Source organism: Fusarium odoratissimum, assembly GCF_000260195.1.
Source record: "Fusarium odoratissimum NRRL 54006 unplaced genomic scaffold supercont1.44, whole genome shotgun sequence".
NCBI lineage: Eukaryota > Fungi > Ascomycota > Sordariomycetes > Hypocreales > Nectriaceae > Fusarium > Fusarium odoratissimum.
The window spans coordinates 224,404-252,255 of NW_022158725.1; the positions used below are offsets into that span (position 1 = coordinate 224,404).

A 27,852-nucleotide genomic window follows, 5' to 3' on the forward strand; every position below is an offset into this window, starting at 1 on the left:
TCCGACATGTCAAAATTATGTTATACTTCATGACGCTACAAATGGAACAACCCCAAGATTTGTATATAATGAATGAGTATCCAACTATCGTAAGCTATAAATCCAGATCTCATCATTAATTCATTTGCTTTCAATATCCAAATACATTGCAACAGCTTTCCAATATGCCTTCCGCAGCAGAGACTAGGCCCGAGCAAAACCCTTGGGAGAATGTCGAGGCACCTACCAACGGCAGCAATCTCATAACCAAAGTACATCGCGAGTCATATGAGGCGATCTCACCCACCCGATCTGAGCTTTCTCAGGCTGGCCATACTGTACTTGTCGCTGGAGCCTCTACTGGAATTGGCTTCAGCATTGCCGAGTCGTTTGCCGCAGCTTCTGCGACTCGTCTCATCATCACCGGCCGACGCCAGGACGCGTTGGACAAAGCTGCCTCTAAGATCAAGACGAAGTACTCCAACGTTGAGGTCATCCCGACTATCAATGACTTTTCTGATGAGGATGCCACACGAGAATTCTGGAAGAAGCTTGCGGAAGATGGCATCTTTGTTGATGTTCTCGTTTTGAGTGCTGCGAAAATGTGGCTGCCCAATACTATTCTTGGACTCGGATATGAGACCTTCAAGAATGGACTCGGTGTGAATCTTGTTGCTCCATATCTTTGGACTAGCTTGTTTCATAAGCAGCGAGAAACCGACCCATCGCGAAAGTTGGTAAGCTGATGAGCCCTCATGACACATTTTGTTGTATAATCTTACGCCGCCCAGTGTCTTCTCAACTTGTCCAGCATTGCAATTCATAATACCCAGATGTCTGTTCCCATTCCTCTATACTCACTCACCAAGAGCGCTGGAACAATGATGATGCAGCACATCGCCATGACCGTCCCCTCCAGCGAGATGCAGGTCATCACCTTTGAGCCAGGACTACACTATACTGAATCATTCGAACGTTTCGCCGATGAGAACAGTTTCAAGTGGGATGATAGTATGTACTGATTCTCATAAGCCTATACAATACTGACAAAGGTGCAGTCAAACTACCAGGCGATTTTGCTGTTTGGGCAGCGTCTGAAGAAGCCGAGTTCCTCCACGGTCGGTTTGTATGGGCCAAGTGGGATGTCGATGAGCTCAAGACGGGACCTCTTCGGAAGAAGATCGAGAGTGACGCTTCGCTTTTCAGAGTTGGCGTCAATGGATACTGAATTAGAAGCGAGATATCGAGTGTACCTTTTCAAATCTTCGTTCAGACAGAAGACTTTTAACTTAGACTGTAAAGGTGAAAATTTAAGGATTAAACAGTACATTCATCATTATATTAGCGCCGAGAATTTTTACGTGCCTTACATCTTGGGCAGTACATGGGTGGCGAGTCGCCAATCTCAATCGTAACAGTGCCTATTAAAAAGACGCTCTCACAAGTTGAGCACTTGTATTCCTCAAGTTCTTCCCATTTCCCATGCATGAAACGAATAATATCGGCAGCGAGATCAGGGTTATCGCTCAGTGTTTCACAAAATGCGTCCCGACTCATCAGCGTCCCAATATTGTTGAAAGCGACCTGCACAGTGATATCGCGTAATCCCCTATCCTCCGGAGGCGTGGTCGTATACGCCAATGCTATTGCAACTGGGAATTCATCCGTCTTCCAATTCTCATCAATGCTGGCGCGAAACTTCGTCGCAGAGAGTCTCTTCAGAGCTTCAATCCCATACTTATCAGCAATCTGATAGACCTTGACATGGAACATCATAGCTGACGAATCAGCTGGCGACTCGTAATCGAAACAATAGAGGAAAAGTGTCATCGCCTCGACTATAGGCGGATCAAAATCCAGAATGTCAATCACTCGCTCTGAGCTTTCCTTTTATTTGTTAGACTTGGTTGGTTGCGTGGAAAAAGGTACTTCTCAAACCTTCCATGGTCCATCGAGCTGTTTTCTGAAATACTCGGAGTGGCAAAAGAGAATAAGACTGTGGACTGAGAAATACTGACCTTCGCATCTGATGGTGGCATCGGAAAGGGTTGTATTGTTGAAGTAACTGTTTTTATTAATCGCTGATATGTCGGGGTGAAGATATTAGAACATACTTCTTCAATGAAGCGCCAAATTCTTCATATGGCGGTGACTGCATCTTTGTGCCAGGGAACAGTCGACTCTGATATTTCCAGGGCAAAATAGACGGTGTACGTATCCGGGGAAAAAAGAAGAAGGCGGAGGGGGTAAAGGAACGATGCCCTTTCTTATGTTTACACACAATGGTAGGCCTCCCGCAGAAACTTCAGCCACAAATTGAGGTCACTGCGGGGCTTCTGGACGACTCGATATAGATTTCATGTAGATTAACATCCTAGTTCATTGGAAAATCAACGAATTGTACTTTAACTAAACAGAAATATTTACTAGTGCACTGGAAGATGTACATAAGCTTAAGCATCAGGCAAGTCCACCAGCAAGAACAAAATAACATTCTGTGGTGAATTGCTTGCCACGGAGTCTGGCTAGGAGTCGCCTAGGTTCATAGACAACGATGATATGCAAGCGTCATATTTACAAAGTCTCACACGTATTGATCATCTAATGCATATTCCACTGCGTAACCACACATCTACCAGTTTATCTGTGGTTGTTATTCATGCTACTCCCACATCTCCATGATAACCTTTCCGTCCCCTTGGTTAAAAACAGAAAGTCTTCTGAAATAGTAAAGTCAATCCGAGTCTCGAGACGACGACGGCGGTTTCGACCCGCAGACAGGACAGAAGACTGGGTTTGGACTATGGAAAACCTGGTATTTACCACTTAGAGAATCTATCTTCAATGTAAAAGTAGTCTTGCAAGCAAAACATTCGCACTCGCAATACTCTTCCCAATTCTCATGCATGAAACTGAGAAGATTGGCTGAGAAATCACCAATCATCGCTAGACCCTCCTTGAATGGATTCTGTGGCATAAGCTCGTCAAGGCCTTCATGGGAGCCTTACACGACGATATCTCGTAGGCCTCGGTCTCCTGGTGGCGTGGTGGTATACATCACTGTGATTGCATCGACCAAATCACTCACATATTTAGTGGCTACTTCAGCTTCATTAACGATGCGTTCGACTTTATTCGAGGCCTGCTTTTTGAGTGTTTCGATGCCGTATTTATCGCCGATCTGGTAGACCTTGGCGTGGAAGATCAGAGGGGGCGTATTAGGACGGACGTCGCAATCGAAAGAATAAATAAAACGAAGCATAGCCTCGACAATATTTGTATCAAAGTCTGTGATCTCGATGATTTTGTCTGCGCTCTCCTTCGTTTGGTCAGCTTGTGTTGTGAGTGAGGATAGGAGGACTCACCTTCCACGTTTCGGTTAATTGCTTTTTAAAGTAGTCAGAATGACAGAAAAGGACAAGGCTGTGGACTGCAAATTCCTGGCCATTACATCGAATCACGACATCTGAAAGACATTTGTTGTTATAGTATCTACATGCGTTAGTGAGTCAGTCAATAAGATAAAAAGCAGTCAGAACATACCCCTGAAGGGAGGCGCCGAACGCTTCGATTGGCTTGGGATCCATGGTTGATGAGAAATCGAAACAAGCAAGTGTTTTTGGGTGAAGTTTTAAGTGTTCGAAGTAGCTGGCACACATGGTATTCAGACTCCTATGGTCAAGCGCGACATGAAACACTGTTCTATTACCGTGGTGTGTAATTCTTATAGTTCTTATATCACAAGATAACTTTCTTCAAAGGTAATAATGAAAAGTTCATCTCCAGTGAATGTTAGAGTTATGAGGTAAGTATTATAACTCAAAGACAGTCCTTGCGATAAACTTTTAAGAAGTCAACTCTAAGTAATGTATTACAGTAGATCTCTCGGTCTCTGTCTAAACAGGCTTTGGAGTGAACAAAGTCAAAATGGCGCGGTATGTTCGCATTTGGAGTTTCAGGACAAGTTTTTATTTTAAGTTGAACGTGACTTCTAATTACCCAGCTCAGACATGTTGTTGGGCTCGACGGTGACGTGGACGTCAGCCAACGCAAAGCCGACCCTTAGGTCCCACGTAGTTTAGCTATCAACTTGACCTTTAAACACATATTTGACAACTGGTAGGAGCTCTGGTTCTCGAGATTCCCGTATCGTTAGAGCACCAGAAACCAACAATAACTTCTCTATCTTGTTTCTCGAGGACCACACACATATTTGACTTATGGCACATAGCGATAAATGCGTCCGATGAGGACCGAACGCTTCTGTGCACGAATTGCTAAATATATAGTCATTGTATATCACTACCATAGGTATACGAGCATTGTGGTCTTGAGAATCTTGGTCTGGACTCGCAATGAAGTGGGAAAACAGATGGAAGGGTCCTGGCAACGATAAACCTTACTTTCAAGCAAGATCACTTCATTTAGTTCCCTTGCTCGCTGCAAATCTATGCTCGGCCGATTGAGTTGAGTTTTGCAGGTATCTTCTACTGCTGTATCGTGCCCTTATCACCTGTGTTGGCAGCCTAAAGCTTAACCCTATAGGCAGCAATCGACTACATAGTCTACTGCTGGGATATCGGGTAAAAACGTTGCGAGGGGTAAAGACCAGTTCAATGGGCCGGGCTGGTGGTGCAGGCTTCAACCTCTGGCGTGGAAACATGCTCCCAGATCCGATGTGACAAGGACTCTCCAGTGAAGATGGAAGTCTATTATGTGGGTAGTTAGGTATGCTGCCTGAATGGTGTTTTTGAGAGTGTTATTCTGAGTCGATAGACCTGACAGCTCATGCTTGTATTGCTCGCCTTACACAGACGATGGAAGAATGGACAGGTGCGGTGAGACTTTTACAGAGACTTTCTTTCCAGGAGACCTTGATCCGGCGGTGCCTCTTCTTTAAGTTCATAGTCCATTGCTTGCCAAATTGCCAGTCCTGCCGAGGAACTATTCATAGTCATTGACTGAGCATGGAAGTCCGCCACTGGAATCATCAAAAGCACAGTCCCTTGCAACGTGCCAGATACATCTTGACGTAAATCTGATCTCAAGGCTCCTTCATTCTGTCTCTTGTCTTTTTACGCGGATGCGAAAAGGAGGCGTGAAGCGACGATCCGCGATTGGGGTTATAGCCGCTGACTTCCGATAATGCCAAGTTTTGTATGTAGGAGTGAGGTGTGCTTGGATAAACCGGCAGATCGTCACTTGGCAGCTGTGGTCGCCGCTTATCTGCAATTAAACGAGTGGAGCCCGATGTCCCGAAAGTAAGCTGCCAAGTATGGGGGCCAAGACTTCAGGAGAAGGTTTCGAGAAGATCGTAGAGTAAGCTATTGTTAACTAGTTCGTAGAATGCTTGGCTTTGTACAACCTAATGGAGAAATGACGCCTTATTCTTGTTATGCAAGAAGATATGTAGAACATAGATGTATCAGCTATTCACGATCTAAAGTTTTGCGAAGCTGGTCGGCAACCTCTTGTGTAATTACCATGCTCAGTAACTGTATTACTACCAGATGTTTCAGCTCCAGCCATTGAGATCATAAAGCTTACTATTAATTTCGTCTTTGCTACTCGTAGCCGTTGACTGGCTATAGATGTGGACATTGCTGGACTTGGCGAGCAAGGAAGATGCATGATCATGTTTCGTCTTGTCTTGTATCGTGAGATTTCCTTCTCAGCTTCGGCGATCCTGAGTCCTTGGCGGCTTATGGGATGATCTATACTGTATAGGACAGTTAAATGGATCAATAGGAGAATCAACTGACGAAGGATGACTATAAAGCCCAGAGCAGAGCGCCTCAATCTTAGCATCAGCCACATGCATTCACTCACTCAACCTTTCAGTCTTTCAAAGCTATTCAGCACATTCATTCACCATGCTCGTCAAAAGCCTTCTCTCTTCTTCCTTCCTCCTGGCCATCGCCCAAGCTGGTCCAACCATCTCTGGCCAAGGTCTCGCCAAGCGCGATGGCTTCCCAGTCTGCGACGACACCTCCAGGACCTACGAAGGTCCCTACACCGATGGTGAAGGAACCTACGTGACTTCCGACCGAACCACCCATCCCTACAAATTCCCCAAAGTCCGCAAATGCTGGTACGACTACTTCGTCCTCGAGACCTCCAAGGAGTATACCCCATGGCAGAAGGCCTCCGGCAACATTTACTGCACCGGCACTCAAGTCTGTACTGCCACCAAGCTCGTCGGAAACGAGGTCTGCCAGGAGAGATCTGACAGCGTGAGTGTCAGCGTCGGCGGTGAGATCGAGGGCTTCAGTCTTGGTCTTGACTTCACGACTACCGACACCGAGTCCAAGTGTGTGCAGGCTCAGGACCTGACTGCTTGTACTTGGGATGATGGCGCTTGTCATACTGTTTGGACCCAGCAGGAGGTCATGAGGCAGAAGGGATATCGTCGACAGAGGTGTAACTGGGGTAATGGGGATGAGACTCAGTGCATGGATAACTGGGAGCAGACTACTCCCTCTGACTTCATTGACTATGGTTGTGGGTCCAAGTGCACCGATACCAACGAGTGCAGTAACACTGATGGCAAACCTTGCTCTAAGTAACCTTTGAGTTATGAGTTTTACGAAGGGTTCAAGGGTAGTATTTCTTTCTTCTCATCATCTTGATGATATATACTTTAGTAGATCTTGGGGCACTTTTGGGTATTTAATGGATTGCAACAAAGTTGGGATGGCTAGCTAGAACATAGATACTCCGCATAAGAGCGATCAAATCTTAGATAGCTGCAAAATCTGAAGATCATCCCTACTCAAATCCCTCACACTCTTCTTCCCAGCATTCGCAAGCATATTATCCATATCCGCCAACAAACACTTCAACACATGCTCAACACCCTCCTGTCCACCAGCAGCAAGACCATAAGCATACGGCCTTCCAATGCAGACCGCCTTTGCACCAAGAGCCAACGCCTTCAGCACATCTGAACCAGTTCGAACACCACTGTCAAACATGATGGTCAGATTTGAGTCCTTGACCTTCTTGTCCGCAGCGATATCCGCCAGTGCATCCAGGGATGCTATAGCGCCGTCGAGTTGGCGGCCTCCGTGGTTGGAGACTATGATGCCGTCGATGCCGTGCTCAATAGCAAGATGGGCGTCCTCAACTGTCTGGATTCCCTTGAGAACAATCGGTCCGTCCCAGAGATCCTTCAAGATCTTCAGGTCGTTCCACGAGCGGTATGTTCCAGAGTTTATCACATCAATCCAAGCTTTCGACTTGATCAGAGTCTTTGCATTAGCGAGAACCCTCGCAGCGCCGTAGACAGTCCCAGGTCGTCTCATAATCGTCCAGAGCTCAGAAAGCTTCTCGGCAATACTTCGCGAATCATTCTTCTGCATCTCATCAAACAACTTGTTGAACACAGGATCCGAAAAGCCAATCTGACAGCCCTGGCCCCAGATGAACGGCAAGTAGGACGTGTCGAGGTCTGTAGGTCTCCAGCCAAGTGAGAAGGTATCCAGCGTGACAACGAGGACCTTGTAGCCTGAAGCTTTTGCGCGCGCGAGAAGACTAGCTGTGACTTCCTCAAACTGCGGCTTCGGCCAGTAGAGCTGATACCATCGATCGCCATCCGCATTCGCCTCGGCGACCTCCTCGATTGTGCGCGTCGCAGCAGTCGATAGAATCATCGGCATGCCGACGTTATGGCACGCCCTCGCCGTAGCCTCCTCCGCATCGGGGTGCAAGATACTCTGCACGCCAATAGGCGCTACAAGCAGCGGGCTCTTGTACTTTGTACCGAATAGCTCAACATCAACATCGCGCCTGGTGACATCGACAAGGAAACGCGGTTTCAACCGATATCGGCTGAACGCTTCACTATTGGCTTTCGCAGTAGCAGCACTGCTAGCTGAACCGTAGACGTAGCCAAAATTGGTAGCGGGGATCTTTTCCTTGGCTAGGGACTCCCATTCTGTGGGGTTTGTTGAGAAGATTGGGGGACGGAAGGATTGGTAGATGTCGCGCTGGAAGTTGGAGAAGCTGGTTGGGTCTGGGATTGAGAATGGTTGGCTCAGCCTCTTGGGTTCAACCTCATCTGCCATTTTGAGGTTCAATAGGAGTTTTGTTCAATTTACAGGTGGTTTTGGATGGTTTTGGGGGGTGTTTAGAATTAAGTTGAGGTGAGTGAGACGCGCCTCGGATCTTCCCTAGTCTTTCTCCTCACCTAAAACGTGCCGAGGTTGCCGATCCTTCAATCCTTCGCTAGAACGTCATGTTACATTTTGCGGAGATCCCATGCCAGCAGCATTCAGTAACGCCAGAACTCATCGAAATGTGATATTGTATTATCGTTATCGATAGACTTTGCCGCGCATTAAGCCGTACGGTTGCTATTGAAGTAATCGCTACATCGAGATGCCATTCGATGTTGCAGTTCTGACCTCATAGTGGCATCATATAGCTTCATCTGTGGATTTTGTCAAGTCTACCACTGAGCCTAGATCTCCCATTCTCTTATTATCCCAACCTCGTCAAGTAGTTGAGAATCTCTTGAGCAGCCATTTGCCGACCCTCCCATTCCGGATGACGACTCGCACCCTCCTCTGCCCTCTTTCGCATCCCCGCGGACTCCGGTCCGAATAAAATCTCCAACAACGCCTCGGCGAGCTCGTCCTCTTGCCATCGGGGCTTCGCCTCCTTATTCGCCCAAAGCCCAATGCCGAGTAGCTCAACACGGTTCGCGAAATCGTAACAGTCCGTCCAAGCAGGTAGAAGCGCCTGAGGGATGCCAGAACTAACCATGTTGTCAGAAGACGCGACACATTTTCGGGAATGAACTCACCATAGCGCCTCGTAGAAGGAATTGGCTCCCCCGTGACTCACAGAACAAACGATGCTTTGCGATCCCAGGACAGATTTTGGTTCAGCAACAAGCCAGTCCGTGAGACGCACCCTGTCTGATTTGATGTAAGCCTGTAGTTCATCAGTCACCAGAGCCCATTCGCCGGTATAAGTGTCTCGCTTTGGGGCGTTGCCTTCTTCGTCAGGTACGCGTCCTAGCTTCCACAAAATTTGAAGAGGCTTCCCCGCAGAATGCAGTGTATCAGCGTGTTCGAGGACCTTTCTGAAGGCTTTGGACATTTGATGAGCTTCAGTGGGATTCGATTTGTGATGCGTGCCCAGATTGACGTATACAGTTGAACCTTGGCTGAGCCATTCGGCTAAACCTGCGTCAACTTCCCTGATAGGCGGAGCAGCTCGTATGATGGGACCGCACGATGTCAGCTGCGGGGGTATGATACTGAACGGGTAGTCTATATCAGGACTACTGGCCACGAGGATAGGAAGATTTGGCGGCGCTGGCCTCAAAACGCCTAGTTCCATCATTGTCATGAGCGAGATGGAAGGGTCTATCTCATCTCTAAGAATCTCAGTCGTCTTTTTCAGTCGGGTATCTGTGAGTAGAGTGTAGCCAGCCACAAAACCAAAGTAAATATTCCATGGAATGAGGCTCCATGGTATAGGATAAGGCAAGGCCGAGCAAGCACTACTAGGGTTAGTCAAGTGTTTTCATCTGTAGTTGGAGGGATTACTTGCATGGGGTACTTCCACAGAGCAGCTAGTTTTGGCTGCACTGGAACTGCAAACTCTTTAATCGTATTCGGCGAAAGGACCATCCACCTGGCACCTCGGTAATGACAAAAGGTCAAGCCTTGGGTAAACAGCGGTTCAACGATAGTTAGATCTGGATTGACTTCATCGAATACACGTTCTGTTTCCTTGTACATATCGAGAAACTCTCTCGGGCTCCAGGGTATCATGACAGCCGGTAAAATAGCCACGCCTTTTGCCGAGTTCACAACTCCCGGGGTCAGCTCGAGTGTTTCGAAAATTGCTGTTTCCGGACGCTTGGTAGCCAGTCCCCAGCTCGTTCCTTCGATCTTGTGAAACACGAAGGGTCGAGGGGTTTTCTTCTTCTGTTGAGCTGCAGTTGTCTGCATGAATCTTGAGGCATCATCCACTCCGCTTCTTAGGTCCTGGAATGAAGCAATATGGATTTCGACATCTTCACAGGCAATACCGAGTTCGTGGGCGGTAGCGAGAACTACGTTGGCTTGACCGAAGTCACTATTGGTGAACAGCAGTAGGCGCTTCAATCCCTCCATCGTAGCTGGTTACGAAGAGTCGACATGGGGGAAACAAGGGCTTTTCAGCCTCTAAATACCATATTTCTGCATAGGGCTGACTGAACTGGACATGACATGGTCAAGGGTATGGCCTGTAAGTCACCCACGCCCTACCTTTAAGCATAAATAGCAGAGCGAGCCGTGCCTCTCTGACTCAACATTAGCAAATCTTCAATGGTTTTTCGTTTAGCCGCAAAGTGCGTCTTGTGGTCACAGCTGTTGTGGAGTATGGTAAGATTTTGGCGAATATGCTTACTGTGTTGGGTCATTTCTTTCATTTTACCCTGCAGCCGTAAGAGCTGAGCTTTCTGATCCTATCACAGCAATTCTTGGCGAGGATCTTACTTCCTCAAGCGATGACTTCCCTGCTGACGTTCTTAGTCGCATCGAAGAGTTACTGACACATACGAAAGTTGGGGGGTGTTGAATGTGGATCTGGTCGGCTTCGCGAATTGAGATGCAAGTAAGAGACTTTGTGACACCACCACGGGAAAACCACATGACAAACCTCCAATCTCTAATGCCGACTTCGTTTCTTAAACCACGAGTTCATTCTTAAATCAGTTGTAGAGACGGATTACAAAAGCGGGCAATGGCTCAAAGTCCGTCTTGCCTGAGTAAGCCGCCTATGACGTCGTAATTTATAAGCCGTGTCTTCCGTGCTAACCTTACTACCCGTCATCCGACCATCGGTATAAATCCTTTCACAATGCCTTCTCGTTGGCAAATTTGCAATTAGCATACATCCTCGCCTGTTCAATCAATTCTTGAGGATGGCTGAACGGCCACGATTTGACGTGCCAGACGGCAAAGCAGCCAAAGTCAGCATCATCGACTCCAGCTTAAGATTGTCGGGTATGCCGGTCACTCATCTTATGAAACCTGCGATGAAAGGACTCGATGCGATGCCAACTTTGACGACATGGTCATTTCTTGTTGAAAGCCCTTCTGGAAAGAAAGCAATCTTTGATCTGGGTGTTCCGAAGGAGCCGTTGAAGAATTTCTCGCCAAAGTACGCTGATACAATAAGAAGAAATTCGAATTGGGACGTGGATGTTCCGAAAAATGTCGCAGAAATTCTTGCTGAGAATAATGTGCAGCCTTCAGAGATTGACAGTGTGATCTGGAGGTTTGTAGTATAGAATGTCCATGTCGTGAGTCAGCTACTGATGTTTGCCTAGTCATCACCATTTTGATCATATCGGAGATATCACAACCTTCCCCGGATCAACTAACCTCATCGTTGGGCCCGGATTTAAGAAAGCCTTTTTACCTGGCTATCCCGCTGACCCAGACTCTCCCGTGCGTGAAGTAGACTATGAGTAGGTATCACCGTCGCGATCTTCTCTCTGAAACAGCTGACAGGATCCCAGGGGCAGAGAGCTGAAAGAGATAAACTTCGACGACAAACCCCTTCAGATTGGCCCATTTCGTGCCTTTGACTTCTTCGGCGATAGTTCATTCTATCTTCTTGATACGCCAGGCCATGATATTGGCCATTTAGCAGGTCTTGCTCGTACAACTACCGGTCCCGATACCTTCATCTTCATGGGAGGCGATCTATGCCATCATGGTGGCGAGCTACGTCCATCAAAGTACCTACCATACCCATCAAATCTCTCAGGGCATCTATCACTATCTGATTCTCTCCGTCTTCACCTCTCACAGTGCCCCGGCAGTGCTTTCGACAACATGAACGTCAAGCGTGGACGAGCCGCTGGTGAAACGTTCTTTGACCCAGCCATTGGGTTCGACAAGGAACTCGCTATAGAGACGATCAAAGAGGCTCAGAAAGCAGATGCTCAGGATGATATCTTCTTCGTGTTTGCACATGATATGACCATGTTTGGTGTTATTGATACGTTCCCCAAGCAAGCGAATGATTGGAAGGAAAAGGGCTGGAAGGAGAAGACTCTGTGGAAATTCCTGAACGATTTCGAAGCGGCATTGACATCGTAGAAAGCCTGATCCACCGGTTGTTGTCTCTTGGAACCTTGGATGATTATCACGCGTCTTTGAGCGCTCGGGCTCAGAATCACCGATCGCATTGACTATTGAACCCCTTTAGCTAAATGAAAATTATGTATAATTTCCAGGCCAGAAACACAAACTCCATCGGTCTCCATCGAATTTTCTGAACGTCCCAGTGTATGGAGTCTCGGAGCGAGGCCATCGTCATCCAAGAAACCGGCCGCGTGGCCTAATGGCTAAGGCGCTAGATTTCGGCTTTCGAGCAAATCGAGAAATCTCTAGAGATTCCAGGTTCGACTCCTGGCGTGGTCGATCTTTTTGAGCATTCCCTAAGTTTAAAAGGCCTTCTTCTTATTTAAAGTTACCTTTGTAAGCTTTTCTTGTGATTAAATTTATTTCCTAGTCTTTTAGGTATACTGGAATTATTAAGGTCTTATATAATATAAATTATAACTACTATTTTGCCTCAGAGGGTTTAGGAAGTCTATAATGATAGTAGAATCTTTTAGTATAGCTTACTTATGACTAGGACTAGATTAAATTACCAGGTGTCTGCTATTGGCCCGATGTCCTTTTCTTAACACAACATTTACTATTGCATTTAGCATACACAGCACGATGAGATATATTCAGAATCTCAGTATTCAGATTACGCTCTACTAGCAGACCTAGTTTTACCTCTCGTGAAGCTTCTTAGGAAGTAATCTCGCAGTATGCCATAAACGTCGGGCACCTGCCATATGAGGTCAGTGGCGTCGAACAGCCACATCTACAATACCATACCCCGGCAGCAAAGGTAACAATTGGATTTGCAGAGCCTTCTTTCTTGTCTCCCTTGTTATGCAGGGCAGGGACTGTCGTCTTTGTTGAAACATCTGGTTTAGTAACAGAAGCCTCGGATTTCTTATCGCCGTTCCTGGGAGCTTCAGAGGATGGGTTCTTGGCTGATAAAGTCATTTTGTTATATATATATATAGTGAGTTGTAAGTTAAAAGTCAATAGAACGCTTTTATTACAATGAGAAGGCGGCGGAGAGGAACTGACAAGGATGACAGGTATTTATATATTTCATCTGGTCGTGAATCAGAGTACAGAAGAAGTGAGGAAGTGCAAAAATGAAGATCTGATGAGACTGGGACTCGAACCCAGGAGGATTGCTCCACCAGGAAATTGGTGTTAAGGTTGACCTTAACCTGGCGCCATAACCAACTCGGCCATCTCACCGAAGCTAGATGGCGGGTCCAGGTGAATTACTGACTACAAATTGACAATGCAGCAAGGTTCTTGGACATATTGATGTCATCTTACATGTAAATCTGTTGTTGTAGATATTACCAGATTCCCATCTAAAAATACTCACGGGCCACAAGCAGAGTCGACGTTGGTTGCGGTCCGTGCCCAAGCAAGTTGCAAATGATACACATTGGGTTCCATGGTTCAGTGCCATCGAGGGATCTTTTAGGTGGAAGTTTGTATCGTGACAATGATAGTGTCTTTCTATTATATGTCTTAGTTGCCTAAAATTTAACCCTATGGGCAGCAACTGAATCCGTAAATGCTTCAGCGTTCCTTAGGCACAGTGAATGTTGTGTTCAACTCATCGCATCCGCAATTACAAGGGCAGGAGACCCCAGGCATTCCCAATCCTACTTTCGGCGTGTTGCCTGTCTTATCGCCTTTGATAGTGGATGTGGTGTTTGTCTTGCTCTTCTGAGAAACCGGTTTCCCTTTGGCTGGAGGATCTGGCTTAGGTGCCTTCTGGGCCATGATAGAGGAAGTCATTTTGTTTGGAATTTGGACAAAAGGCTCTGTAACGTCGTCGAGGTCAAAAGCCAAAAGTTGTGATTGCGAATACTGTTCTCTACTGAGGATATCCTATCGCGGGTTATATACTCGTGGAAGCATTGTGAGCGAGCTACAGATGTGTTATTGGCAGTTGAGACCTGTGGCCGAGAACTTGTGATCACCACATAGAACTTAGTGACTTACCAGCCATGTTCTTCATACTGCATCAGAGAGGGGGTTCTCGGCCGTGATAGTACCTGGCTTTTTATTCAAAGCCAAATGCTAAACATCAGAGAGAGGTAAAGGTTGGTTCCCTGTTGTATTTTAATATATGCTCTTTGCCGCTGTACGGAGTCTGAATCTTCTTTTCACCCCTCAATCTTATAATCTACCTACAATGAGTCAGTGGACGAATTTTACAGTACTAGAGTCCCCAAGAACAGGTAAGGGTGAAAGGTATAAGCACCATTGGTTGGAAATTGAATGTACGATGGGTAGATGGAACGGTAAAGCGATGGTTCAAAAACATCGAGTGTATGACACCCCTGTCGAGGCGCTTCTTCTCATAAAAGTCGCCACGTATGACGTGGTAAAAGCATCATACGCACAAGTCAATCAGTTTGAAGCAAGGGCGTAAGAGATTGCAAGGTAGTGAATCACGAATCCGCCTGAAACAAACTCTCATTACTAGTTCTCCTGGCATATTCACGTAATGTTTCAGATTTGCACTACAACACTACACTGAATAAATGAATATATTAATATTAGAAGTTAAATCAGCGCCTTTTGCTTATATGCCTATAATCTACGCTTCTCAGTTTCCAGCAGGCAAAGAATCCCAAGACCAGTTCCACTGAGTAACACAGTCTCTGCACTCCCAGCAGGTATGGGAGTACCAGCGATACTGAGCTCCTGAAGATACAACCTCCAATTGGTCAACTTCCGTCTGTCCAAGGGAAAGAACACAATTCATGTTGCTGCTCCACTCAAAACCCCACGCGTAACAATCAGGGTTGGTATGACACATGATCGCACATTGGACAGGCTCTCTGATTTCGGGCTTCCAGTTCAGTGGCAACTTTGTGTACTGTGATGGATTAACAATCATGAGCCTTCCACCACAGGGTCCTTGCTCCTTCTCGAAAGGTCGCTGGCAGATACCCTGGCCGAATGACCAATCGCAGGGTTGTTCCACGGGGCCAGGTGTTGGGGTTCCTGTGACAGCCTTGGTAGTGGCCGTGACAGTTGTTGGGGTATTTGGCTTAGGTGTGACAGCGCGGGTGAGAGTGGTAGACTCTGCAGGAAGCGAAGAGATGGTCTCGCTGGTAGGGTCATCATGACATGGGCAAGTCATGCAGTCGAGGTCGTGCCAGTAGTAAATACCATCTTCAACGGAATCCGAGTTGGGATCAGCAGCCATGACGAAGTCAGCATCTGAGACTTGATGAGTGGAGAAGCGGCACGATCTGTCACTTGGCATCCAAGCTGCAGACTTGCAACCGGGGTAGAGGGAACACCAGGCAACACACCACATCTGGCTCCAGGCCGTAGGATAGTCACGGGGTTGCTCAACAGCAAAGCCAGCGCCATCACTTCCGGGCCATCGACCGCGATACTGACAAGAGGTGAGACTGCCGCCCTGAGACCTCTCGTTCCATTGACATCCATTTTCGAGGGATTTGGGGCAAGTTGACGCAGCGGGCAGTTTGACAAGATCGGTAGGTTCGGCTGACTGTGTGGTTGATGCAACAGAGGTAGGAGAAGGCTCATCGTTACAAGGACAGTTGAAGCAAGAAAGATCATGCCAGTAAAACACGCCCTCAGTGTCGAGATTAGGATCAGGACCAGGAACGAAGTCAGCGTCCTGAACTTGATGCTCCGAGAAACGGCATGAGCGGTCCTCGGGGATGAATGCAACAGACTTGCAGCCAGGGGAGAGAGAGCACCAGCCCAAGCACCAAAGCTGACTCAAGGGAAGAGGGTAGTTGTCGGGACGAGGGACAAGACGGCCTTGTCCAGTGGATCCAGGCCAAGAACCTCGGCTGGCGCAGTTGACCATGTCGTTACCATTGTCGGGGCGTTTCCACCAGCAGCCGCCATTGAGAGCCTTGGAGCAGAACGGTTGCTCAGGTGCTGTGCTAGTTGTGCCTACAACAGGTACAGTTGAGGACTGGGCTTCAGAGACTGGCTTGCTAGTAGTCTCGACATAGGAGTTACCAGTTGAGGTCTGTTGTGAAGCAGGCTGGGTTGAAGTTGCCTGGTTCTGTTGACCAGTGGTTCCTGTCTCAGTGGGCTGCACTGGGGCGGCAGACGTAGTCTCTGGCTCTTGGGATGCCGATGAAGTCTCTTGCTTCTGGGATACAGATGTGGTGTCCTGCTTCTGAGGAGCCGACGTAGTTTCTGGCTTCTGAGAGGCAGATGTAGTTCCTTGCTCTTGGGCAGCAGAAGTAGTCTCTTGTTTTTGAGGGACAGACGTAGTTTCTGGTGCTTGGGTAGCAGACGTTGTCTCCTGCTGAGAAGAGCTGGTGGTCGTCTGAGGACCGACCACAGGAGGATCAAGAGGAGGGTTGGCACCAGTACCGGTATTACCAAAGTTGACAGCAAAGTCGTTGATGTTCTGTGGCGTGACAGCGTTGGAGATGAAGACAGAGTCGACAAGCACAGTCGCTCCACCACCAATAAGACAGTTCATCGCAATGCGGAGAGGAGCGTTGACCTGTGCCGGGGTAACAGCCTGGAGAACCTCGTTCCAGGACACGGCTGTACCAGTGCTGAAAACCCAGTTCTGGTAGAACACGGAACCACCGAGAAAGCCCGTCAGCTGGCACAGGTTGATGGCTGCAGGTGATGTAACGACGAGGTAGTAAAAGCGAATGGTGTAAGGCGTCGAGAGATCAAGGTTGGACATGCTCTGCGAGATACTAACAGAAATACCCAAAGCACGCTTTCCATCGCCATTATTGGAAGCACTCATCGCAGCGCAACCTCGTTCAGTACTTCCAGGCTCTTCACGTCCAGCACCCCCCACAATACGAGCATCGCCATCGACTTCCCAACCAGGAACAGAGAGAGGGTTGTTGGGATCGACCTCGGCCATGTTTCCATTGGTGGCCAGGTTCCGGACTTTAGGGAGGGTAACGACACTTGTAGCGGTCGACGAGCTGGTGGCGTCGGAAGAGGATGAAACGAGCGTGGAGATCGTGTTGCTGGACTTGGGCTTGCAGGCGCTTCCGGCGACGAAGTCAACGACGGCGAGGGCCGCCAATGCCAGAATGGAACGCATAGTGAATGAGTGACTGGGTGAACGCAAGAGGAAAACAGGTAACACGACAAGAGTGTGGCGGGAATGAGAGGGAAATCGGTATTATAAAGCCATCGCCAATATCACGAGGCGCATACTCATTTAGCTGCGGCAAAGACCGCTCGGATATTTCCCAATGAGGCGTTTCATTCAGCCGGCAACTAGCAGACAACTACTGCAGTCGTCTCATAAAATCCGCGGAGGTAAATAGACGAAATGGAATAAGCCTTAACGCTTTCTCTCATCGTGACATTTCTAAGTGGATTTTGGTGTTTTTAGGCGTTATTGGTGGACCCTTGGAACGTTCGGGGCTCAATAGCTTTCAGCACTATTGAGCCCAAAAATCGATAAACTTGTAGGACCCCTGGCGCTAGCTCACCTGCTAGGGTTGAATCAGAATAGTGGGAGGGTCTAATTTCAGGGGTTTTGCGGCTGAGGATTAAACGACTGCTGCAAAGAAATATGCTTGTTATTGGGATGTCGGGAGTTTTCATCCGAGTAAGAGCTGTAAGCATAGTTTTGCTTCCTATTTCAAGCTTTATGAAGCTGTGTATTTTACTCGGGATGTTTTGGGGCTTTGATGGAAGGCTCTGTTGTTACTTGAGATGTGAGGTTCAATGGAATTGATAGACTATTTAGGTCGGAGATGTGCCCTCTTTCTTAACGAGCGTAGAAGTCATTTATGTATCAAGCGAAAACAGCCAAAAGCGCGACTGAACCCTCTCACGATGTAGATTTCTCTTCCTTTACCGCTGCTTTTCTGCTCTCAAGCTTACGCCCAGTCATAATCCGATACCTAGCGGAGGATTAGCCACCAGCGGTCGGATATTCCGCCAGTAATTGGGGGCCAAGATCGAAGGAGAAAGCCCACAATAGAATACAGCTTGTCTTCCAGGCATGCCGTGTATAGAGCCAAGACTCACATGACATAAGATGTAGTCATAACGGTGGCGAGCCAAGAACCCGAGTTCGATCGGGCGTATAGCCCCCAAAACTCTACATGGCTTATGTTGCCAGTCCCATCAGATTGGCAACTTCAGAAGGTAATCTTGTAGCTCTTGTCTGCTATTTCCTATTAGCGGGAGCAGTTAGTGGGATGGCGACTACAACGTCCGACAGCTTTCGGTGTCAGCATAGAGCAGCTGTCAAGCGCTGCGCCTGTATCCTCCTTGGTGGTTGGAAAGAGGTTGGATTATACTGTCTTCGGTGTTACCCCAGACATATTTCAGGTCAATCAATGGGTATGGCTTGGAGATAGTGCTCTCTTGGGGGCAAATAGATCCCATTGCTATATAATGTCTAGGTCATCGTCCAGTAAGGCTAGTCAATGTGGAACAAACTTCAGTATAATAGTCCTTCACAATGTATGAAAAGCAAATCCGCCTATCCTCAGCGCCCCAGCCACCAAACCGGCCGCTCAAGGTCCTCAGCGTTGGTCTCCCCCGAACAGGCTCCTACTCTATGTGTCTCGCCCTCTCAGAGCTATGTTATAAAGATGTCTATCACTGCATGCACACGTTAGACAACCTTGAGCACTGGATGTTCTTCGGCGAAGCCTCAAACCGACTCTTCCCAACCCTCCAATCCTATAACGGAAAGGGCATGGTGGCAGAAGACTGGGTGATCAGCTCTTCGGACCATGTGAAGCCATCACAGATATTGCAGGCCCTTTTTCTGAGTCTCTTATTCGGAACTATCCTGACGCCAAGGTTATCCTTTGCGAAAGGCCATTCGACCGCTGGGAACCATCAGTCACGCAGCTGTTGAAGTCGAACTTTGGTCCAGTGCAGAATTTCATCCGCGACTGGGTCGAACCTTTTACACGAGGTAAAGGGCAGACTTCATATGTTGAGAATCTCCAGAAGATGCTGCTAGGATGGACTCGCTCGCAGAACGTTGACGAAGCCATTTCCAATCTACGTGTAATATACGACAGACACAACGATACCGTCAAAGAACTCGTTCCTCCTGAGAATCTGTTACTGTACAAGCTTGGTCCTGGGTGGGAGCCCCTGTGCGAGTTTCTCGGAAGAGATGTTCCAGATGTACCGTTTCCACGTGTCAATGAAGGGTCTGCACTTGCGAGAACGATTTGGAAGAAGCAAGTTCGGGAGGTTAAAAGGGCGGCGCCGACTATTTTCTTGTATTTGGGTGGTGTATTAATTGCGTTTCTCATCCTGAAGTTTAGCTGGATATACTTGGGCTTCTGATACTCTCATTCACGGATTATCATATGCAATCATTTACCTAGTCCCGTCGAATTGTTGCAAACCTAGATAAGAATGTAATAATCCGCATGTACCGATAGTAATGCATTCTTTCATGCAGACTTCTTGATGTCCTGCATTCCCTCTCGATCATTCTTCTCAGCCATCAACTTATGATAGAACCGATCCAATTTCTCCCATACAGGTTCATCCCTCCTATACGTGTCCCTCAAAGCAACAACATATTCCACCTCCGCATTCCTGCGAGTTGCATTCTCAGCCAGAAAGCTAACTATCCCGAACCCCTGCTCAATCTCACACGCCTTGCTCAACGCCGAGTATTGACCGTCTCTCGAGTCTATTCGAGCCCCTCCATCGAGAAGCAGACACACAGACTCTTTGCGCGACTCAACTTCGTCTCTCATTTCTCGAAGAGATATGCCCTCTTCCATGGCATCCACCATCATCTCGACAAAGTCTCGGAGAAGATTATCATGGTGATTCTCATAAATAGCTTCACGAGCCATTGCTCCGGCATCGAGAAGAACTTGTATGCATCGCGCGTCGGACATTATGAGTGCTGATAACAGCGGTCTTGGCTCTTCGAGGTCTAGGTTCTCCAGATCGTGGGGTCTGCCGAGTTCACGGGGTCTGCCAGGATCGATTCCCTTTTGGATCAGGAGATTCAGTAACTCCAACCCGGCCTCTCTCCTTCTCTCCGCACGATCCGGCGAACAATTGGACATGTCTTCTCTATCACGACCTTCAATGCAGTTGTCCAACAGCCGCAGGCACCCATCTTCGACTTGCTGGATCGTCGGATCGGCTCCAAGCTGTAGTAGTTTAACAGCAGGTTCAAACTTTCTCCTTCCGATAAGCATATTTAGGGCTGTGCCGCCATGCCAGTCTCCCCACTGAGATTCAGCTTCAGCATCCAGAGGAACACCCCATTGGGCTAACTTCTCAACTATCACACAGGCTACTTCCTGGTCTTTGCAATGTTTAACCCAATGGAGCGGCGTCTGAAGCGTAGCGTCTCGATCAGTAGGACTGAAACTTTTATGCTGAATGAATGCATCAATTGCAGAAAGAGACCCTTCTGCGATAGCGCAATGAAGCCCGGAGATGTGTCCATCATCGGAAATCGCAGAGTAAATAACGTCTCGCTCTAGCAGCAGCTGGAAGATTTCATGGGTGCTGTGGCATATAGCATAGTGTAGTGGTAACCAATCATACCTATTGACCACTCTTGCATTCTTTCGACAATTGCAGAGCGTATCTGGCCATACATCCGTACTAGCGCCATTGTCAAGAAGCCAGCGTACAATCTCGAAGCGCTTCTGAAAGATGGCAAGATGCAGTGGCGTTGCGAGCTGCACCCGAATGATTCTCCCGCAAATAGGAATAGAGTGAGGGTCTTCCTCATAAGGGATATAGTCGGCAACGTCGTTGATCTTGTTGATATCGGACCCATAAGCAACGGCCAGCTTGATTGTAGAGAGTGAGTCGTGATCGACGGCCCAATGAAGACATGACCTTGAGGCCTTATCGACGGGACATTGCCTACAATACTGTGGATCGTGTTTGTTGGTCCATGGATAACACGATGGCAGGCCTGTGACAGCGGCGTTGCGCTTGTAGAGGGCCGAGTTGAAAATAGCGTGAAACGCGTGGTTAACGCGAGACAGACGCGAGAGGTCTTGGGGCGTGCAGTAGAGCGCGAGATGTTCGGCCAGTTCAACGGGCAGCGAATGGAAACTCATATTGCCGACCTTGACGCTTGAGTGAGTTTAGTAGAGCAAGGCGTTTCTCCGTCTCAAGTCAATCAGTTTTGTGGGACGACGAAATGAGAATATTCTTAGGCAGCAGCCCCGCCTTATATATAACCTTGGCATTTTGGTCATGCTTACGCCCCTAGATAGAAGGGATTTCTAGTTCTTCAATAAGCACGCATGGCCTCTTGAGAACTTGCATCTGAATTCCAAACGTAACATAAAACAAGAAAAATGATAGTCCATCGAGACCAGGTCTTAGGAGATAAGAAACCCATCTACTTCCTACTTATATCTCTCGACCGTCCCGCAACGATAAACCAAGATTGGAGAACCTTGAAGAAGACAGACAGCTACTCTACAGAGAACACTCCGTACGCAGCCTCTCTCCACTTACTCATGGTTCGTAACTCCGATTCACTTCCATACAACACAGTCATGAAAACCCTATCGGAAACAAGATCGGGCTCTGAATGCACGGGGCTATCATCCCTTCCCCAGCTAAACCGAACGACTTGACCATGTCCAACCTGAACTCTAGGAGTGTCTTTGAATACATTGCCAAGCGACTCCCGCAATAGGTCATCTGCTTCATACATCTCGTCTTCGGAGGGCTCAGGGCCATCGGTTTTGTTTCGCCACCAGTAATACCGCGCCTCCGCTTCATGCTGCCTGGTGAAGACATGTTCATCCGGCTGCAGCATGAGCGTAGATGGTCCGAGTAACGTGAGCGCATACTTGCTTCTCACAACATCTTCGCGTCCTTGGTCGTACTCAAACATAGGGCCATCTTGATGCCACCTCGGGATTTTGAATGCGGTACAAGGCTTTGTGATGCGGATAGTAAGCCAGCATGCTTTTTTCTCTTCTGTAAGGCCAGAACAGTCGTTTTGAGTAGTCTTTAGGAACGCCTTTATGCTGGGTTCCAATTCCTGCTCGACTGCGTCGGTATTGCGAGCGAGGAATTTTGACGCCTCGGTAGGAAGTGAAGCGTCAACAGGGCCGTAGTAATTGAGTGTTGACTCTTGTTTCGTAGACGTGATGCGGGGAATGTCGATAGACTCTGGAAGAATCGCGCATGGTGATTGATCCGACATGTTGAGATTTGAGATGAGGTTGTGCGGGACGATGGCTGAACTGTTCGAGTTTTCTGCCTTTGGTGATTAAAGTACCAGATTACTCCATGACTCAGACCCCCGTGCAAGGGCACTACTGCCTAATATTAGTGTCACCATAGACTGCGTGCATTGATCCTACGCTTATCGTGAGCTGTGCCACGTCAAGTCAAGCTAAACGCCGTGTCAGCCTTATCAAAGAGTAAAATCAATAACCCGCTCCGAGCCACCAGTAGCTAATCCTACAGCAAGTCATTGGCTCAGACGTTTAACCGGTAATTTCTCCAACAGGAAATGACCGAGCTCTGTTGCGATAAATATTCCCACCCAGCCTTGTCAGCCTGTCACCGTTTCACATCACAATCTCACCGCTAACAACAATGAAGCCAACCAACGCGATCCTCTCTGTGCTCGCCTCGCAGGCGACGGCGCAGCTCATCGACATTCGGATAGGCGACACCGCCAGGCTCGACATAATGCGCCAAGCAGCTGAAGCCCAAGTCAACGGCAATACGGCCAAAGCTCACGAATTAATGGATCAAATCCGCATCGCAGATGCTGCGCACGAAAAGTCTCTCTGGAAGACAGATTGTCGCGTCAGCTCTCAGTTCGAAGCTGAGATCTACACCGTTCAAGATCCCTCGCGCGCACCTAAGGAAATCGCATGGGCGATGAACTTCCTCGATAATCACTGGAAGACAGACGACGGTCGTGATCTTCCGTACCCTGGGGATTTTGATCGCTTCATGCATCCCGATGGATTCAGGGTTATGCGGACTGATTATAAGAATCTTCCTTGGGCGGTACGCAAGTATCATGAGGAGCTTGTCAAGGAGGGTAAGCAGATGGAGCGCAAGTTCATCGCTGAGATTGATGGGAGTGCCTTCTTTGCGCCGGGTGTTGTTACGTGGTTGGCGCCTTTGTTTGCGGGGAGTAAGGTTGAGCCTGGCAAGGATGCTTGTGAGGGTAAGTGACTTTGACGCGTGAAGGGGTTTGAACTAACGGGAGTAGATGATCTTGTTGACTTTAGCAACTGGGATAAGAAGAAGCAGGCGGGTGATGGTGTCAGGTATACCTTTGGGTATGGTGGTAAGGTCCAGATTGGAGATCATATCACGGTTGAGTTGCACGCTCAGAGGTCTTCTAAAGAAGGTGCTAAGAAGGAAGCCGAGGAGACTCGAGGAGATGAGGAGACTGAGGGAACCGAGGAGCTGTAGATTGAGAGCGCGCTGTAATTGCATGTGGCTTCTTGTGACTGGGATGGACTGTTCTCATTTTATGTATTTGTCTTGATGTTTTAACGATATGAAGTAACGAATTTCTGTTTGTCAATGATCAGAAGTAAGAATCGTCTATCCATGCCTGAAAGTTCCCTCAGAGCATGCCAGCGAACTCACAACTTTGCTCCTCTCGATTTTCTAGCCTCCCTCTCCCTATCCCTCAGCTTGCGTCTCAAGATCTTCCCAGTCGGACTTTTCGGTATCGCATCGATGAACTCGACTCCGCCCTTCAGCCACTTATACCTAGCTTTATGCTCCTCAACATAGCGCTGGATATCCCGCGCCAGCTCCTCATCAGACTGATATGCATGGTTTGCTTTGACTACGAATGCTTTTGGAACCTCTCCAGCTCTTGCATCGGGAATCTGAATGACTGCGCAGTCGCTCACGGCGGAATGGGTGAGAAGGTGTGACTCGAGCTCTGCAGGCGCGACTTGATGGCCCTATTCATATGGTCATCAGTGAGGCGAGAAAGGTTGGAGATGATACTTGTTGCTAACCTTGACTTTGATGAGCTCCTTGACTCGATCAACAACGACAAAATGTTCGTTCCCACTCTCAGACATGCGAACCAGCACCTCATCACCCGTTCGAATCCAGCGGCCGTTACCATCTTCGAAGAAGGTCTCAGCAGTAGCCTTTGGGTTGTTGAAATAACCAAGAGAAACAGTTGGGCTTTGGATAAGCAGTTCACCTGGCTTTTCGTATTCAGTGATCTCTTGTCCATCAGGGTCAACGATCCTGGCCTTGGCTGCAGGAAGCAATGATCCCGTTGTGCCGACTTGTGTATCATGCTCGCTGCTTTGTATGAAGACGGTAGCAGTCTCGGTCATACCTAGTACCAGTTAATGACAGACAAAATACCGTGGTTCTCATCGGCCTACCGTAACCTTGTCCAAGACGCCACTTCGGATAGACACTCAACAGATCATCCACAGTTTCTTTTCCAAGCGGTGCAGCACCGGTATACACAAACCTGACACTGCTCAAATCATACTTGCTACATAGCTCCCTCCTATCTAGCATCTGAATCACAATGGGGGGGACAATAGGGAGCTGCTGTATCTTGAAGCGACTGACCGCAGCTAGAAAGGGCTCGAATTCGAAGCGAGGCATAACAATAATCTCGTCGCCGCGGTAGGTCCCCAAGTGAGTGATAAGCATCAGCCCAAAGACATGACTGAATGGCAACACTCCCAGCATCACTTGTGTATCAATGCCGTCGGCTTTTCGGGAGACCGAGTCGAATGTGCATGTCTGAATGATGCCTGATATGATGTTGTAGTGCGAGAGCATGACGGGTTTCTTCCTAACAGTTAGCGAAAGATAGAACGCGCTGACTGATGACTTACTGGCAAGCCGGATGTGCCGCTCGAATACAGGAGGTAGGCTGTTTGTCGAACGCCTTGTCCCTTTGTCCACCGCAGCGACGGCAACGCAGTTAGTTTCTCTCCGTCTTGAATGAGGTCGTCTATTGTCTTTAAACCGTGCCTGCTCGTGTCGCCGGGCACTGGAAGCAGAAACACATTTTGTCGCGATATACCCACTACCTCTGTAGCTTTGAGCGCAGTATCCAGAAGAGGTACACAAGTAAAGAGTGCTCTTGCGCTGGAGGCGCGGAGCTGGTGCTCCAACTCAGATGCCGACAGGGCTGCGCTGCTCAGACTGGCGACGCCATTTAGACGATGGATGGAATGCGTGAGGGGGATATAGTCAATCTATCTCAAGATCAGCCCAAATAATTCAGCCGCTTGTGAATCAGTCTACTTACGGTGTTGAGAGAGAATATGACGCAGACACGATCCCATTCCGACCCGGATTGTGAGTCAAGTTGAAGGGCTTTGCCGATGCCCCGCGCAAGGAGGTCTTCTCTGCGGATAACCTCTTCAGCTGTACGCGTCTTTCCAGTCAATCCACACGTGTATGGATGTCGCGCTTTCGCAATGGGATACCGGCCATACTCTTCCGGGCTCATGAACTCGGCAACACTGATGGAATCCGGAGGGTCTGGACGAGATTAGCGAATTGGCCAGAACAATGCAACCTTGTAGGTACCTATCGGCAGTTTTGGCACCCATGATGGTGGGTAAAAGACCATTGCGAATGAGAAGAGTCGGGCACTGCTGTTAGTGCGATCTGGTGATGGTGCGAGTTAGATTGATCTGATAAGATCTTGGTGTCCACGTTTCTCCCGCCTTGCGCCCTTTTTGATGTGACCCCGCATCTGATGTGATTGCTTGGCGATCGGCGGGTATTGCCGAAGGCTTATCGGGTATTTGTATGATTCGGCAAAGATGCAATTGCCTGTACACCTTGAGCCGCAGCTCGCGACATGCAGTTGTAAGCTGAAGATCAATTGAGATCACCAAGATGGGCAGGTTCATGAAATGGTGTGTAACAGATTATTTAGTCTATATTGATATATATTCTTCTAATCCACCCTCTAATTATTAACATTACTATCGCTCATCCTCTAAATCATATCCTCCATCTAAATCGTAATCTCATAACCGTTTAAGGGAGAGCAGCGGGGGAGTAGCTCTGGTCAGGCTTGACAACCTTGCCACCAGCGAGCTGCTTATCAGTGTAGCTGGGGTAGATGATCTGCTTCTTGCTGCTGACGACCGAGAGGGTGGTGAAGCCCTTGTCGGCGCCGAACTGGCCGCTCCAGCCAGAGGTGATGGTGAAGGTGCCGCACTTGGCAGGGCCGCCGTTGGCCTTGGAGGCGGGCTTGCCCTTGACGACGTACTTGCAGGCGGTGGCGGCGCCGCTGCCGGTGTTGATCTTGAAGTTCCAGGTGCAGGTGGTATCAGCCTTGTCGCATGAGCGGGAGAGAGACTGGATTGTCCACTGGGGAGAGGCGGCCATCATGGAGACGGAGTCGGCGGGGGCAGGGGCTGCGACTGCGCCGGTGGCGGAGACGAGAGCGATGAGAGCGGCGGTGAACTTCATTTTGATGGTTGAAAGTGGAAGAGATGTAGTTGGGAAGAGTTGTTTGTTTGTGTGAAGAGTGTTTGTAATGAAGATGAGATGAGATGATTGATGATGAGAATGCTAATAATCGCAGGTTGATCAGTCAGTCTTTATAGATCTTGCAAAGGTATTAATAGACTCATGACTTCATATCTCTCGGTTCATCGGCTCCATAGTGTTGAGCTCTGATGTCGCTCTAGCCGATACTACAGTTGATCAGTTGATGGTAACGTTTGATCCAGGCTTAGACCCAGCCTCACATTCTAGAACCCATTTCCATGGCATGACAGAATAGACCAGACATTTCTCTCACTGACCCCATCTGCCGATTTCCCGTCTTTTTTTCCGGCCAGCCCCTTCGAGACCTGGGGAACCCCGAGCGCTACGGCTGAGCTTTAACCGGTACAAGTTTAGCGGGACGCCTTTTCAGCGAATCAGGGCGTGATTTATTCTTAGATTCTGAACCCCTGCGCATCTGGTGCCAGAAGCAGTTACGAGCTTCTGGCAATACGAGCGGATCAGCAGGAACTATTGTTTGTCCCTTGCCCTTGCATTTCAACTCAATGCGAAGTTGTCTTAGGAGACCTCGTAAAGCAGAGTCGGTGAAGGTCATGTTCGTGTTTATTGTTGAGGTAATCTTAGCAATGCGAGGCCAAAGCTCGACACACGTGCGTTGCTTCGGTACTGGACCTTTGTGATGATGTAATTGCGATCGCTGCTGGAGACTGAGAATCATGGAAGATCATCGTGTAATGATTGTATTCTCAATTGACGATCAACAACAGATCGAGATTGAGGCTTTGATCTTCCATTCGGTCAAGGCATTGCCCAGAATGACGAGAATTATTTGTGAAAATTCTGCTGGATGAACATGATTGAGCTTCCGCCCGTGATATTGGTATGCATGATAACTCTAACTTCTAGCTTAAGAGCGTAAATTTCCGCTGCGTGACATCCTCTCCCAAATGCGGCAATCAGCGGCGTTACACGATTAACACTGCATCCAGATATCTCGAGACTCATAAGCCTCTTACCATGTGTTTAATTATTATCTAAAATGGTAAAGCATAGTGTTATAGACGTAGAATGATCTTTTGTAGGAGAAGATAGCATAAAAATCAGGGAAAAGTGCGGTATGTATGTATGTATGTATGTATATTTTTCGTCCGGGGGCCGTGAGGCCCGTAAAGTCCCCTATTGGGGCACAGGACGTGCTGAGCTAGAGTCTCTAGTGCTAAAATCTACGTAAGGCATTCGCAAATTACAGAACAAACCACTATCCAGCATATCATCGGCTCAAAAGCGCGTTCTGTCGAGC

At 48.2% G+C, this 27,852-nt stretch overlaps 15 protein-coding genes and 2 non-coding genes across 18 annotated transcripts; 6 read left to right on the forward strand and 11 right to left on the reverse strand.

The window, feature by feature from the left end:
- Positions 1-164: 164 nt before the first annotated feature.
- On the forward strand, positions 165-1,207 carry FOIG_14827 (uncharacterized protein; the record flags this gene model as incomplete). Its single annotated transcript, XM_031216118.1, has 3 exons — positions 165-716; positions 771-990; positions 1,038-1,207. 3 exons carry the CDS (start codon positions 165-167, stop codon positions 1,205-1,207), a joined length of 942 nt encoding a protein of 313 aa, XP_031054259.1.
- A 113-nt stretch (positions 1,208-1,320) lies between these two features.
- FOIG_14828 (uncharacterized protein) lies at positions 1,321-2,137 on the reverse strand (the record flags this gene model as incomplete). The annotated part of the gene is made up of 3 exons (XM_031216119.1): positions 1,321-1,866; positions 1,918-2,044; positions 2,094-2,137. 3 exons carry the CDS (start codon positions 2,135-2,137, stop codon positions 1,321-1,323), a joined length of 717 nt encoding a protein of 238 aa, XP_031054260.1.
- An 846-nt stretch (positions 2,138-2,983) lies between these two features.
- FOIG_14829 (uncharacterized protein) lies at positions 2,984-3,566 on the reverse strand (the record flags this gene model as incomplete). Its single annotated transcript, XM_031216120.1, has 3 exons — positions 2,984-3,298; positions 3,345-3,471; positions 3,523-3,566. 3 exons carry the CDS (start codon positions 3,564-3,566, stop codon positions 2,984-2,986), a joined length of 486 nt encoding a protein of 161 aa, XP_031054261.1.
- Positions 3,567-5,852: 2,286 nt separating this feature from the next.
- FOIG_14830 (uncharacterized protein) lies at positions 5,853-6,545 on the forward strand (the record flags this gene model as incomplete). The annotated part of the gene is made up of 1 exon (XM_031216121.1): positions 5,853-6,545. One exon carries the CDS (start codon positions 5,853-5,855, stop codon positions 6,543-6,545), a length of 693 nt encoding a protein of 230 aa, XP_031054262.1.
- A 20-nt stretch (positions 6,546-6,565) lies between these two features.
- Positions 6,566-8,156, reverse strand: FOIG_14831 (uncharacterized protein). Its single transcript, XM_031216122.1, has one exon. It carries the CDS (start codon positions 8,043-8,045, stop codon positions 6,711-6,713), a length of 1,335 nt encoding a protein of 444 aa, XP_031054263.1. The 5' UTR covers positions 8,046-8,156; the 3' UTR covers positions 6,566-6,710.
- Positions 8,157-8,460: 304 nt separating this feature from the next.
- FOIG_14832 (uncharacterized protein) lies at positions 8,461-10,109 on the reverse strand (the record flags this gene model as incomplete). The annotated part of the gene is made up of 3 exons (XM_031216123.1): positions 8,461-8,737; positions 8,786-9,493; positions 9,550-10,109. 3 exons carry the CDS (start codon positions 10,107-10,109, stop codon positions 8,461-8,463), a joined length of 1,545 nt encoding a protein of 514 aa, XP_031054264.1.
- Positions 10,110-10,827: 718 nt separating this feature from the next.
- On the forward strand, positions 10,828-12,254 carry FOIG_14833 (uncharacterized protein). Its single transcript, XM_031216124.1, has 3 exons — positions 10,828-11,259; positions 11,312-11,452; positions 11,504-12,254. The coding sequence occupies exons 1-3, from the start codon at positions 10,904-10,906 to the stop codon at positions 12,087-12,089; spliced, it is 1,083 nt and encodes a 360-aa protein (XP_031054265.1). The 5' UTR covers positions 10,828-10,903; the 3' UTR covers positions 12,090-12,254.
- A 65-nt stretch (positions 12,255-12,319) lies between these two features.
- On the forward strand, positions 12,320-12,413 carry FOIG_14834. Its single transcript has one exon. It is a non-coding gene; the product is annotated as a tRNA-Arg (tRNA).
- A 337-nt stretch (positions 12,414-12,750) lies between these two features.
- Positions 12,751-13,058, reverse strand: FOIG_14835 (uncharacterized protein; the record flags this gene model as incomplete). The annotated part of the gene is made up of 2 exons (XM_031216125.1): positions 12,751-12,834; positions 12,885-13,058. 2 exons carry the CDS (start codon positions 13,056-13,058, stop codon positions 12,751-12,753), a joined length of 258 nt encoding a protein of 85 aa, XP_031054266.1.
- Positions 13,059-13,225: 167 nt separating this feature from the next.
- Positions 13,226-13,325, reverse strand: FOIG_14836. The gene has a single exon. It is a non-coding gene; the product is annotated as a tRNA-Leu (tRNA).
- Positions 13,326-14,700: 1,375 nt separating this feature from the next.
- Positions 14,701-17,207, reverse strand: FOIG_14837 (uncharacterized protein; the record flags this gene model as incomplete). Its single annotated transcript, XM_031216126.1, has 1 exon — positions 14,701-17,207. Exon 1 carries the CDS (start codon positions 17,167-17,169, stop codon positions 14,701-14,703), a length of 2,469 nt encoding a protein of 822 aa, XP_031054267.1. The 5' UTR covers positions 17,170-17,207.
- Positions 17,208-18,549: 1,342 nt separating this feature from the next.
- Positions 18,550-19,397, forward strand: FOIG_14838 (uncharacterized protein; the record flags this gene model as incomplete). The annotated part of the gene is made up of 2 exons (XM_031216127.1): positions 18,550-18,828; positions 18,897-19,397. The coding sequence occupies 2 exons, from the start codon at positions 18,550-18,552 to the stop codon at positions 19,395-19,397; spliced, it is 780 nt and encodes a 259-aa protein (XP_031054268.1).
- Positions 19,398-19,507: 110 nt separating this feature from the next.
- On the reverse strand, positions 19,508-21,157 carry FOIG_14839 (uncharacterized protein; the record flags this gene model as incomplete). Its single annotated transcript, XM_031216128.1, has 1 exon — positions 19,508-21,157. The coding sequence occupies one exon, from the start codon at positions 21,155-21,157 to the stop codon at positions 19,508-19,510; it is 1,650 nt and encodes a 549-aa protein (XP_031054269.1).
- Positions 21,158-21,412: 255 nt separating this feature from the next.
- Positions 21,413-22,430, reverse strand: FOIG_14840 (uncharacterized protein). Its single transcript, XM_031216129.1, has one exon. It carries the CDS (start codon positions 22,261-22,263, stop codon positions 21,520-21,522), a length of 744 nt encoding a protein of 247 aa, XP_031054270.1. The 5' UTR covers positions 22,264-22,430; the 3' UTR covers positions 21,413-21,519.
- A 133-nt stretch (positions 22,431-22,563) lies between these two features.
- On the forward strand, positions 22,564-24,350 carry FOIG_14841 (uncharacterized protein). The gene is made up of 2 exons (XM_031216130.1): positions 22,564-23,247; positions 23,293-24,350. Exons 1-2 carry the CDS (start codon positions 22,662-22,664, stop codon positions 23,496-23,498), a joined length of 792 nt encoding a protein of 263 aa, XP_031054271.1. The 5' UTR covers positions 22,564-22,661; the 3' UTR covers positions 23,499-24,350.
- On the reverse strand, positions 22,570-25,736 carry FOIG_14842 (uncharacterized protein). 2 transcript variants are annotated; one of them, XM_031216131.1, is made up of 6 exons: positions 25,617-25,736; positions 25,333-25,568; positions 24,914-25,279; positions 24,446-24,866; positions 24,062-24,396; positions 22,570-24,004 (listed from the first exon to the last, which is right to left on the reverse strand). In XM_031216131.1, exons 1-6 carry the CDS (start codon positions 25,657-25,659, stop codon positions 23,675-23,677), a joined length of 1,731 nt encoding a protein of 576 aa, XP_031054272.1. In that variant the 5' UTR covers positions 25,660-25,736; the 3' UTR covers positions 22,570-23,674. The 2 variants fall into 2 exon arrangements, with proteins under 2 accessions (XP_031054272.1, XP_031054273.1); XM_031216132.1 differs by having other exon boundaries at positions 23,501-24,396.
- Positions 25,737-25,942: 206 nt separating this feature from the next.
- On the reverse strand, positions 25,943-26,573 carry FOIG_14843 (uncharacterized protein). Its single transcript, XM_031216133.1, has one exon. It carries the CDS (start codon positions 26,511-26,513, stop codon positions 26,076-26,078), a length of 438 nt encoding a protein of 145 aa, XP_031054274.1. The 5' UTR covers positions 26,514-26,573; the 3' UTR covers positions 25,943-26,075.
- Positions 26,574-27,852: the final 1,279 nt, after the last annotated feature.